Source organism: Anabrus simplex, chromosome 2 (assembly GCF_040414725.1).
Source record: "Anabrus simplex isolate iqAnaSimp1 chromosome 2, ASM4041472v1, whole genome shotgun sequence".
NCBI lineage: Eukaryota > Metazoa > Arthropoda > Insecta > Orthoptera > Tettigoniidae > Anabrus > Anabrus simplex.
The window spans coordinates 807,220,153-807,233,589 of NC_090266.1; the positions used below are offsets into that span (position 1 = coordinate 807,220,153).

A 13,437-nucleotide genomic window follows, 5' to 3' on the forward strand; every position below is an offset into this window, starting at 1 on the left:
AAATGGTGTACCTTAAGGCCACGGCCGCTCCCTTCGTACCCCTAACCCATCCTACCACATCAGGGAAAGCCTTTCTTAAGAACAGAAATTTGCCCACTTCAGACATTGATATAGGGGTTAGAAAGATGTTTTTGTAGACTTTCCTCTGGAGCCTGTCGTCATATGAAAATGAAACATTGACTAAGACTGGTTCAGATTGGAGAACTCAAGTTTTTGCAGTGTGGTGTTACAGAACAGTGCTAAAGGTGAGATTGGTACATCAAATCACAAACGAAGAGATGCCGAATTTAGTTGATGAGAGTAGATTGATTGGTGTAATTTGACGAGAAGAAGAGAGAGAATGTTTGGACACAGTCTTATGTTATTGAGGACTTGTACAGTTGATTTTTGTGCGAAGTGTAGGCGGTAAGAATCATAGGGGTAGACCAAGGCCTGAACATGGCAGATTAGGGTAGATGCAGGAGTTACATACAAATGAAAAGATTAGCACAGGATAGTGTGGCATGCAGAGTTGCAACAAAAAGCTGTCTGTTAACAGGTGACCTAAGTACAGGTACAGAAAAGGTAAACGTACATATTCCAAGAGAACTACACACATATGCAGGTAGTTGCATATATATGAAGGACTAAAGGTAAAGATGGCTGATGTGGTAGACTAGACAAGAAATATGAGGATATTGTTTTGTGCTTGCCTCTAGCTCTTCTTTAGACGTGTTATCCCGAACTACTGTAACAAATATGCCTTAAGCTTTTTCTGCAACAATTTCATTTTTCACAGCTGATGTATGCTGTGTCCCCTCTTTCTACTCCTTGGTACAAACGCAAAACACCACTTGAATAGTGATTACTTAACAATGTTAAAAAAGGAAAAATGTTCCACCTTTTCAGTACAATAACACTGTTGCACAAATCAATTTAGCAACATATTTAATTTATTAAGGGACCGGTTTCGACATCTGCCCATGTCATCAGCCTACACAAAAAAAAATAGAGGCAAGAAGTTAACACAATGGTAGCACTTATGACACTTTTCTTGAATTAAAAATAGTTCATGTAGAGGTTCTTGAGCACTCTTGCTTATCTTTTTATGCATGGAATGGTCCTAAAGATCAGCAAGAGTGCTCAAGAACCTTTACATGAACTATTTTTAATTCAAGAAAAGTGTCATAAGTGCTACCATTGTGTTAACTTCTTGCCTTTTTTTTGTGTGTGTAGGCTGATGATGACATCGACAGATGTCGAAACCTGTCCCTTAATAAATTAAATATGTTGCTACATTGATTTGTGCAACAGTGTTATTGTATTGAAAAGGTGGAACATTTTTCCTTTTTTAACATTGTTACTGTTAGTTCAATATGGATCACTTATGAAGTTTTTAACTTTAAATAGTGATTACTTATGACATGACCTGATGCATCTGTCCAACCATCAGTTAGGCCTAAAGCAGTGGTGTTTTGTATTAATTGCTTTGTACCTTCAAAAATACTAATACTCTGGGTGTCTCACAATTTGAGTCTGTTACTCTAGTGCACGGAATCAGATTTATTTGAAGACAGGTTGGTTGCATAAATTCTTTGCAAAAGCTGCGTCTACATTGCTCTTTGTTTCTGTGGGGAGAGATGAGGTATTACTGCACTCTTGGCTACTTACATTTGAGGAGAGTGTTCAAAATCTATTTCCACCATGGGAAAGTTGTGGGAAAAGCTCAAGAAAAGTATAATAAAAGATGCACGGAATGTGCCCATGATCGGGTTGGGTAAAACATTTAAAGGAATTAAATGTTTCTGTTCTGGATTGCTCTGGAGATAGCACTTTCTGAACACACTCCCAGTTTGTTTGACCTATCGCACAGTCATAATTACTAGGGGAAGGTTGGCACTCATTGGTACGGACGTGGATTTACAAGTATGTAAACACATATTTTGTAATATGGAACATATTTACGGAACCGTAGATGTTGTGTTAATTATGTTGCATTGGGATATTTATAACTTGCATCACAAAACTTTCACTCTGCTTAAGTTTTCCCCTTCCACAGACAAGGAAACGGTAGGAAGTCAGACAGCGAATTTTGATTTATACATATTCATGAAGGTCCTTTTAAGCTGAAACAGGTAGTGGTCTAATTTTTCCCTAGTCTTTTTTAAGGGGGCATTTGGGAGCTCAAAGTTGGCAGTGCGTGCTCTGAGTTGTACAGTACATGCCAGCACATGTCAGCGCTCACAGCCAGTAGCTGTCTTGCCTCTCCTTCCCTCTCCACTCCTTCGGTTCTCCTCTTTTCCCCAAAACATACAGCTGCCTACAGTTGTGTATATGGGACGGAGAGTCCTATACGGTAAAGTTCTCCATGGCTGATGGCTATTCCACATACAGGTGATCGCATTGGATTCTTTACTTCGTTTTGGCTGCTTGCAACTTTATTACAGCTCTTATTAATGCCTACAGTGTTAATATTCAGGAAACTACAAAGCTTTCTGATAAAGAGCAAATCATATATACAGTGAAACCTCATTAGTGCGTTCCTCATTAACAAGTTTTCCTGCTTCCTGCTTAGCACGCCGTAAATCGAAGTCGCAATTCTCGTCGTATTGAATCTATATAAAAGCACCTTACTTATCACGTCGTGAATTTTTGCTATTACCGCTTAGTCAGTTATAAATAGGAAAGGAATTCCACCTTATCAATACTTGTTTATTATAGTTATTATACTACAGTACCGGTTTTGACCCCCAGTTTTGGGTCATCCTCAGATGAACAATACATTTACATATAGTACATCAAGCAAGGATTGATATTACTTTGTCTGGGAAATGCCATATGATAACAAATGTTTAAATACGTCCAAATGGGGCATGTCAAATCGGAAACAGACGTGTGCCACTATGCAACGCTGCAAGTATGTCTCTATAACAACATACTTTAAACTTAAAATTGGTTTGTACAACATTATCTTAAGTTAAAGCTAACTTCTAAGACTAAAAACAACATATATATAAGAACACTTAATTGCACATAAAAGTTCGTGTCTTGCATGTTGCTCAGTTCGTCAGTTGACTTCTGTATTTGAGTCTTTTGTCATCGTTGTGTATTTGGTTGATGTTTTTGAACTTAAATAATATGATTTGGTTGTAAAGTTATCCTATTATTTATATTTTTAAAACATTGCCTTCATATATGTGCATACAATAAAACTCTTCTCAAAATTAAAAAAGGTTCCAGGCGTGTAGATACAACTGGGATAAAAATGTATATATACAGCTCTGCTGTGTGTTGAATCTTATTTTAAGTTAAAATCGAATCATTTTGTCCTGTGACATTCATAAATTTTGAGTGGCATTAGACTCACGGTGGTAGCTCCTTTCCCATCTGTAGATGTGCATTGGTGTTATGATTTTCTGTGGAGGATAAGATTGAGTCTGAGTGATATTTTATATTGGAGGAATGTCTAAGGATTGTATGTGCTAATTTAAATATGTACTTACTATTGTTGGCGTGGTTGAGTTGCGTTTGGTATGAGAGCTCGCTGTGTACTGCTTCATGTTCGTCTTGGGCTTACAGCGCCTGCTATGAGGGGAAGGGGCAGGCGGGTAGGGAGAGTTGCTGTTGTGAGGTTGGGGTGGAGCTAGGTGTGTCATTCGGTGGTTCTGTCGAGTCCTTTTTTTTTTTTTTTTTCATAAGGTAACTGTTTTTAGAGTGGGGATGACTGTATGGAAAGTGATGTTAGTTTTTTCTGTGATTTCATTTATTTTGAAATTATTGAAATTAGGATTAGTATATTGATCTAGAGATGTAAAATTCTTCTATTATATTGAGCAGGGGGCCCTTCGGGTTTATGTTCAGGATTTGCATGTTATTTTCGATATTCATGAACCTGTGTTGGTAATCTTTGATGTGTTGACCTAGTGAGGAAAAATGATCGTGTTTTACAGCGTTTGTGTTCATTATAATAAGTTCCTACCAGTACGTGCAACGTAGCTTGTCTCACAGTTATTGCATTTAATACGGTATACCCCTGAGTGGTTGTATTTATTATTACTGTTGATTGTCGTAATGTTGTGGATGATATTGTACTGTTGTATGTAGTTTTAAATGCTATTAAGTTGCGTTTTTAAAAAACATTGCTTACATTATTGAAAGTAAATGGTGCATAATCTTTCTTGGGTTTGTCTATTTTTTATTAATTTAGTTTTGGGTTGGAATTTTATTTTATGAATAATTTTGTTTTCCATTTCTTCCTTGTATCCATTGTTCTTAGCTATGTTATGAGTTAGTTGTAATTCTTCATTTAAATCTTCTTTTGTTAACAGTATATTAAATGCTCTTTGTATCATACTGTAGTATGCTGCTCTTTTGTGTGTTGGGGTGCATGGAATCTTTCAATTGTATTTGAGGTGTGCGTGGGTTTTATGTATACAGTAGAAGTCCGATAGTCGGGCACGTTCGGGACCGGCCCGGTGCCGGATTACCGAAAATGCCGGACTATCGGGCGCTACCTCTTACTACGATGTAGGTTAAGGTGTACAGCGAAAACAGCTGTAACACGGCGTTTTGCAGTAAAAATTTGATCAGCAGAATCATTAGTTTAATAACTTTAGCTCAAAACTAGGGCAGCAGCAAATTTTCATTCAACACATTCAGATTACATACAGGTATTGTACAATATTTTAGTGTGACTTAAAATCTGGAATATTTTGTTTTAGAGATCGTTGTCGCTTGTGCACCAGTTAATTTTTGCTACCTTTCCCGATGCCTCTGTCTTATGTTGCGCCACGGTGGGCGACCAAATTTAATGCACCTTTCGTTTATTAATGTTCCCGCGGTGATTTCCTCTATTACGCCGCGTTGGAGCATTAACTGAATATATACATGTTTAAATATTGCTCCGGCTACAAAATTCAAAGCATCGGGTCGTAAATCATACCTAGACTCTGAACTGGGATATAATTTATGAACACGAGCTACAACAACATGGTGCATATTCGCTTCTCAGGGTAAATTCGCTTCATTATAATCCCATATGCTTTTGACAAATCGTAGATTCCGTTCAAGAGTATCCGTCCATTCAACTAGTCACTCCGTATCCAAACGTGAAGGAAATTATCTAATCATCACCTAGTATTTAGCATAAATTAATTCAATAAATCCATATATTATCATACTACTATATACTACAAGTTACTTAAGCAATAGAAACGCGAAATCAAAACTATATCTAGTTTATTAGCATGCTAATGTATTATAAAATTGAATAATGTGCATCCATCGGCAATAAAGAAAGGAAAAATCGTGTGAAACTACAAATATTCACCAATGCTTGACTTCAGAGATAAACATATTTGAAAAATCTTTAAATTATCATCATATTTGCTTACATTTTTGTTAAGTTTCAGAAATATACCATATCTTCCATGTTTAAATTGATACAAGGGGAAAAATAGGGATCAAAACTTTATTAATCCAAGGAGGAGTGGAGTATCTTTCTTTTAATATTGTTTGGGATTTTCTTTGGGGCATTATTTAGGTTTCATCTTTCTTTTCGGTCTGTTTGACCAAATTTACTTGGATACATGTTCGGATTCTTGTTTGTGACTCATCACGTTACGAGATAAGCATTACCATGTTTAAATCTGGGTTCAAAACACCCATGCAGTTATTAATATTCGTGTCATAACCCAAAATGAATAAATTAAAACAGTACATCACCATATGTACAAAATAAGCCAAATAATCTTACTACAGAGTGCCATAGATATGATAGCACGTCAGTATAACCTGCGACAATCGTGCCATGCATTCCTATTCGTGTGCCAATATATTTACATATTTTCAAATATCTCTTCGCTGTGCCAAGGTTTTGTCAAAGTAAACTGTACTTCATATTAGCGTTAACGCGCTGACCTTCAAATATGCAAATGTGCGAGACTCCACTCTATTCCTGAATATATATATATATATATATATATATTACGTAATGTGTAACAAACACGTAACCTCTCAATATCTTCCGCTGAAAGTTACGAGACACATTATGCTTGACTCGAGACATACATTCAACTGAACATGGCCTAAATCCTTCACTTGCAGTGCTAATCCAAATATAAATATAATATGCAACACAGGAATTCGCAATTCAATCATCTATCCCATTCTTAAGCAACGAACAGAAACATATCTCCTCACTCTAATTACAACTTGCCACATTAACATTCCATTTCCTTCATATATATATAGATACCTCCATATTTAAAAATATCTTCGTTCAATTCCACTTACATAACCTCTGTGTTACGGTAGCAATACTTAATAACCTGATTATTCTCTCATACACTGCAACTTCGTAATATTTCAAACATTTCCTTACAATACAGTTATCGTACTGGCCATGATTGCTACACATATTGACCTGAAGTTTTAGGTTACGTCTTATATCTCGCCTACATTTTCTACAACCACAACTGGTTAAACGCTTCACGGTCTACCCGTATGGATTGGCACTAAACATGCACAAATACTCAATCAGATCTAGTTTCCATTAACCTTAAAATTACCACATTAGCACCATAGTTATATAGCATAAATTTGCACATTTCATCGGCTAATAATTGGCATTTATATTCACATATCCTTTCATTGGCACTACATCTCTTACTTCTAGCACTCCTGTACACATATAAATATTTTCCATCAATTGATCTCAAATTCATTACGATGCAACTCATAATACTTATCTCGTAACGGGATTTTGCTGCTGGATCTCTCCTGGACTATGGCATCTTGGAGTAGGCAGCCCCTGCGATCCAAAGATTACGTCATCTGCGGCTCCGGCTCGGGATCTTGGCTTGAGCTATTCAGTCTTGAGCGACCATTTCCATCTGTTTAAGCCGAGTCCATCTTGTCACCAGTTCTCATGCAATCATAAAAGAACAAATACATAGTAGAATTCATAGTATACTGGTGGATAGTAGGCTATTCAATACGTAATATTTGTTTTCGGAATCTCTTATTGGTCGAGAATATTCCTTTCTTTTAAATTTAGAGATTTCTCTAATTCGGCGTACTTCTTGCTATTTCTTTCGCTCAAACAGATATTGTCTCCCTCCTGGAAACAATAAATTATGCTTTCCTTAGCAAGGATTTGCCGATATAATACTAATTTCGGCAATGTATAACTCGGCTGAAGTTTCCTTCGCTTCTGAGTTTAGGTGTTACAGTAACAAATACTTCCTTCAAATCTACGCCTTTTCCGCCGATATATTTTTGTAGATGTAATTTTCACTGCTGTTTATATATTAATACTTTAGTAATAAACGATGCGTTGACCCTTTTATATCCTTCTGTAAGTCGTGCTGCTTCTCTTCAACTCGTAACTCTTTCTTCTCAAGGTAATCAAGAATCGGTTACATTCAAAAATTTTAGTTCATCATTATTTAATTCTTGAGATTCTTTTTCCTTGCGGCCGGACGATATCTATTTCCTAGATCTCTACTCTGTGTACTTGCACATTACCTGAAGCTATTGTGCGCCATATTTGTCCACTGTTTCCATGACATTTACGGCCGCTAATGTAACGTAATGGTACATTTGGCAAAAGTTATTTCTGATTATATGTAAATCAATAAGTTCAGTGGCATTATAATTATTATACTCAGCAAAAGTTATGAATTTATTTAGGGATTCTGCGGCTTCTGCCCAGCTTATTATCTCCTTTTCTTTGGTTTCCTCATCTGAGTCACTCTTAAAGATTGTGTATAAGTTGAGGGCGTAATACACTGTGGATAATGTCCTCATCGGTTAGCTCCTGCTCGGTAGATTCATTGTTATCCATTTGAATCCACTCTGAGAGTTCCTCTTCAGACACATTATCCAAAGGATTGTTGTTGGTTACACTTCTTACAACATTCAAAACTTCAGACACTGATTCGAGATGTTGTTCCTCCTCAACAATCTGTGGGGTTGAATCAAATGTAGGATCCACAGTTCGCCAAAGTTTTCCCCAGCACCGTTGTAAAGTAACTTTTTTTATTTGTACCCAGTACAGTGAGACAGCATGGACGGCATCTTGTACAACAAACATTTTTTGAAATTCATTTAAATCACACTCGCATATAACAGGCTGTGAACGAAATAATTCCTATAAAAACATTTAAAGTTCTGGATTACCCCTTGATCCATTGGCTGAATCAGTGATGTAACATTAGGTGACAGAAGAGTAGCAAATATATTTCCAGAAACTAACTCGGCTACTGGTGGATGTGTTTTACAGTTGTCCAAAAGACGAATGGCTTTGCTGTCTTCTGGTAGACCAAGGTTTTTGAAGCTTTCTTTGACTTGTGGCACAAAATGACGAAAGAATCAGTCTTTGAATAGGGTGGCGGTCATTCACTCATTTGATTGAGCGTCACAATGAACAGGCAAATTCGTAACATTTTTAAATGCCCGAGGTTTTCTAGATTCACGAATTACAAAATGAGTTATTCGGTGGCTTCCAGACGCATTAGAACATAGCAAAACTATCAGTCTGTCTGTTTTTTTAAAACCCTTTAGCCGCCTTTTCACCTCCTGCAGCTAGAGTAGATATTGGTAAGCACTGCCATAGTAGGCCTGTTTCATCAGCATTGAAAATCTGATTAGCTGTTAGATTATTAACTGCGGTTATTTCTTCAAACTCGTCTTTGTATTTTTCTGCTGAATCTTGGTTTGCTGAAAGTGTCTCTCCGGTTACATCAAGTCTTCAAATTCCGTGCTGAAACTAAAGTTTTCGAGCCAACCATCAGAAAAATTGCATTCACGTTCTGCATCACCTAAGTCTTGTCCAAATTTCTGTGCATTTTCAATAACCATTGGTCCCATTACCGGCATTCCTTCGGAGCGTAGTACACTGAACTATTTGTACAATAAGCGATGTAATTGTTCCAGTTTTGGTTTTTTTAATGTTTGCCTGGAAGCCAAGTTTTCCGTTCTTACCGATTGAGAAGCAAATTTCATTAGTTCACCTTTTTGTTTTTTGTCTTAAATGGTTGACGAGCCAATATTAAATTCATTCAACAAAATATTTCTATTCTCACCTTTCTCCAAGCGTTTGATGATTTCCAGTTTCTGGTTGATGATCAGATTACGTGCTTACGTTTCTCTCCTGATTTGGAATTTGAAGGAGGTTTCAGTTTTGAGAATTTTGTCCCTGCTTAAATACAAAAAAAACTTCCACAGGGCACTTTGATATGTATGTTCACTAACACTACTTCACTACTGTAATACGGATCCTAGATCGTGAGGAAAAAAAACTGTAGCGAAAAGTGTTCACAATCAAAACAATGAACTGAATCTGTGTGTGGTGACAGCCACCAATGACGATTGTGACTAACAATAGCAGACGCGTAGTGGGTACTTTCGGGTGGTTTCAAACCGCGCCGTGTGCTCTGTCACGAACGTAAAAAAAAAAAAATTAAAAATCCTGGAATGGTGCCGGACTAATGGAATTTTACTGTATTTTGTAAGACAAGTGGTTTTAATGTCTAGTTATCGTTATGTCCAAATAGTTTAGGGTACAACTGTTTTCGGTTTCTTTGGTAAATTTTATGTGGGAGTCTACTGTCCAGTGTAATAGTTTCATCTGTGTCGATGATTACAAAAATGTTAATATTACAGTAAAACCTCGTTAATTCGAAATCGTTGGGACTCGAAAATCGGACTTTGAATTACGTGATTTCGAATTAACTGCCCATTCGCAGTTCAGAAGTACCAACCCTCGCTGCGTTAAAAAATATTTTAAGGCTCGTCACTGCATGCAGTTGACCTTGATTCACAGTTTATACCTTTCAAATGCCATGGAAAAAGAACTATTTCCAAAATGTATCAAAGTGCATTTACAGTATTCAAATAATGCACTTGGATATCTCACTGGCAAACATAACCTCACGCAACGAAAGAAAGAAAAAAAGCACGATTCAAAGACGAGGAGAAATCTATGCTGCCTCCCATGCGCAAGTACTTTATTCATTGAATTACTATACCGTATGCATTTTAAATGCCATGTATTTACACAGAAAGTACCTGATGTCCTTAAAATCGAACTTTCCTACGACTATCCTTGTACGATTTCCCGCCATGGCACTTCTCTCGTACTTCAGAAATGTAAACACTTGCCGCGTCGCAAAGTATTCTAAGACTCATTAATACATGCAATCGCCTTGATTCACAGTTTAAACCTTTCAAATGCCATGGGAAAAAACTATTTCTGACATGTATCCAACAAGGTGCGTTTACAATGTTCAAATAATACACGTGGATAAATCGCTGAGAACATAACCTCACGCAACGAAAGAAGAAAGTCACACAATTCAAAGACGAGGATAAATTATGCCGGTTCCCCGTGCAAATGCATTATTTTTTGGATTTCTGTACTGTTTGCATTTTTAGATGCTTTGTACTGGCATGGAAAGTGCCAGACGCCCTTAAAACATTGTGGCTTATCGAACTTTTCTATGATGAGGGGATAAAGTTCTTGCTTCCAGGTGCTTTCCAACGCACTACAATGACCCCCATTCCCCACACTCATACGATTCGCCGGCTGGCACTTTCTCCTTTAAAACAATAAGACCGTTTGGGCTCGCATTAAAATTAAGCAATGCAGTTTCCTCGGCAATGACAATATTGTTCGGTGCCTACAAATTTATTATGAGCCACGTATTTCGTTAAATGTCGGCATCGCCAGTGTTCGCGGATTCGGTTTACCCGCACACTGCCTGTTGCGTGATATTACGGCGTTCCTTATTCAACTTACTAATCGTGCAGCGCACTGTAGATCCACCGAAGTGAGTGTAAATGCAGAAAGGTACGGTACCCCTCCACGTTCCGGAACGCGTTCTATTATGACGCGGATAAATTTAGAGTTGAAATTACTCTAACATACTATTGTTTTAAAATGTAAAGCCAGTTTCGAATTAAGTCTGAATTTCGGTAATGGGGCCGACATTGTACTTCGAATTACGAATTATCCGTATTTCGAATTAAGCAATTGAAATAACGTGCAAAACTCTATCTCATGTTTCCGGGAACGAGACCACCTTCGAATTAGGCGGGATTTTGAATTAACTGATTTCAAATTATCAAGGTTCTACTGTATTAGTTTTACGTCCCACTAACTACGTATTTCAGCACCTTCACCACCGGACTGAGATAGGATCGAACCTGCAAGTTGGGCTAAGAAGGCCAGTGCTCTACCATCTGAATTGCTACTCAGCCTAACTACTAGCATGTAACATTAATTATACAAAATATAATTTTCATTCAGTCATTTATATCTCGCACCTTTTTACCGTATGAGCTGTAATAATGGGGATATTCAAGAGTCTATTACAAAGTGTATCAACAGCCAATCACTGCTGACGAGGATGTATTATGCCATCAGAATGGCAAACTGGCTATGATGGTTGTTCTCGTGATTGTCTTTATAATATGCAAAATATTAGTAATGTTATTTGTTACGTCTAACAACATTTACGGTTTTCTGACACTCGAGGTGCCGTAATATTGTCCCACGGGAGTTTTTTACGTGCCGACAATTTATAGCACCACACGCGTTTCCATGATATGTTGACTGCATTTTAATCAGTACAGTTGTTCTACTTTAGATACTGACAACACGAACAGTGTTCACGTAGTGAACCACTTTATGTGCTAATAGCCGGGCTGAGTAGCAATCAGATGGTATAGCGCTGGACTTCTTAGCCCAACTTGCAGGTTCGATCCTGTCTCAGTCTGGTGGTGAAGATGCTCAAATACGTAGTTAGTGGCACATAAAACCAATACTGTTAACATTATGTGCTAATAACTTGCTATTTCTGAATACATTTCGAAGCTCGTGAAATAATACAGTATCCCTGATCAGATATACAGTAAATACAAAGAGACAAAAACTCCTTAAAATAAAAATAAATATTTCAATATTATCCTCGAACTCCTCCAAATAAGTTGTTTGACCTCCTCCACTATTTCATAAGGATTACAATAACCTTGCCAGGACATTATTTGCATGCATGGTTCAGGTGTTATGACCGTTTTACACTGTAGTGGTAATACGTTCCCTGTTGTCGGCTAGCAAGTTGCCTCTACCTCGCCGCTAGAGGTGCTAGTGTCGCTCCAGCTGTCAAATGAATGAACCTTACTCTTACTAGAGCTTTGCGAGTGTATATATTAGACTTTGGTAGCATGTTATAGCTTAGTGGGCAGAGCACTTCTTCTGAAGTGTTTCACTGTGCATATTAAAACATGTTTGGTTGTGATTGTCAATTTTAGTTCATATTTAATATCCCAGCTACTATCCTTTGTTACACCTGAGATTGTTGATGTTCTAATTCTCAGCTGAGATCATATTATCCACCTGTATATTACAGTCCACCTATTTTATTTTTAGGAGGATCCAGGAAGTCCAAATACTAGTGACAAGCAGAAGAAGAAAAAATCTCTCTTCAAAATAGTAGGAATTCCTGTTGACCAGCATTGGCGCACTTCAACTCATGAGCCTCTAGACAATTTAGTTGAAATGGAGGTGAGTTATCTCTATAGACAGCTTTATTATTAAGGGACACTGGGACTGAAATTTTGGCGAAATATATGTAAAATATTGATTTTTCGGCTTTTTCCATATTAATACACCCCTAACCCCCGCGGATCAGATAGCAGTGTTTTCATCCAAGTTCCTCCATTTTTAAAGCTCTAGCGTCGCTTTTAAATGCCTGGCATGTAGTCCTTTAAACGCCCACTTTCGTTCGACTCACGATCAGCACACATTAGTGGTGTATTCAAGCAGATTTCACGATTTCATTTCATAAGAATAATTCAAGAAGGCCTCCTACATCTGTCGGTCTGCATTTTGCTGCTTTCTAGTGGAGGAAGTAGGCACTTTCACTACGTAAACTATATAAGAACTACAAAAGTTTGAAAAATCTGAATGAAAATTACAGGTGGTGGTGTGGCCTTGCATAATATATTGAGTAAATTTTTATGCCTATTTTCAAAGACAGTGATTACTTATTAAAGAAATATTTATTAGTTTCAACATTATTTATGACTATTTCCGTACATACCATGTGCAAATCCTGTTTGTTTACAAACAAGTTGTTTTCCAGTTTGATTGTGTTGAGGTATGAGAGTATTTTCTACTATTGTTTGGTGGTGTTCTGTGGTGAAATGCATACAGTAAGTTCTCGGTGGCATAAGCCAAAATCCAAAAGTAGGAGAAAACAAGAAATTTCTTTGAGATTCTCAGCTGGCAATACAGGTTATGAGCATTGTCCATTATTTTAAAAAATTGCTTTTTTCTCTGTTTCACTTTTTCAGGCATTCAAAATGTTACACGCATCATAAATCTTATGATATTGCTTTCAAAATTTGCATGTATTATCTTCATTGCATTGACTATAAACCTGCGGATCGATT

The 13,437-nt window shown here is 37.2% G+C and overlaps 1 protein-coding gene across 1 annotated transcript in view; it reads left to right on the plus strand.

The window, feature by feature from the left end:
* LOC136864473 (heat shock 70 kDa protein 4L) overlaps positions 1-13,437 on the plus strand; it is a 247,875-nt gene that overhangs the window by 180,865 nt on the left and 53,573 nt on the right. The window contains exon 10 of the mRNA XM_067141491.2: positions 12,413-12,547. Within this exon, the coding sequence (XP_066997592.2) occupies positions 12,413-12,547 (135 nt within the window). The remainder of the gene's footprint in view (positions 1-12,412; positions 12,548-13,437) is intronic.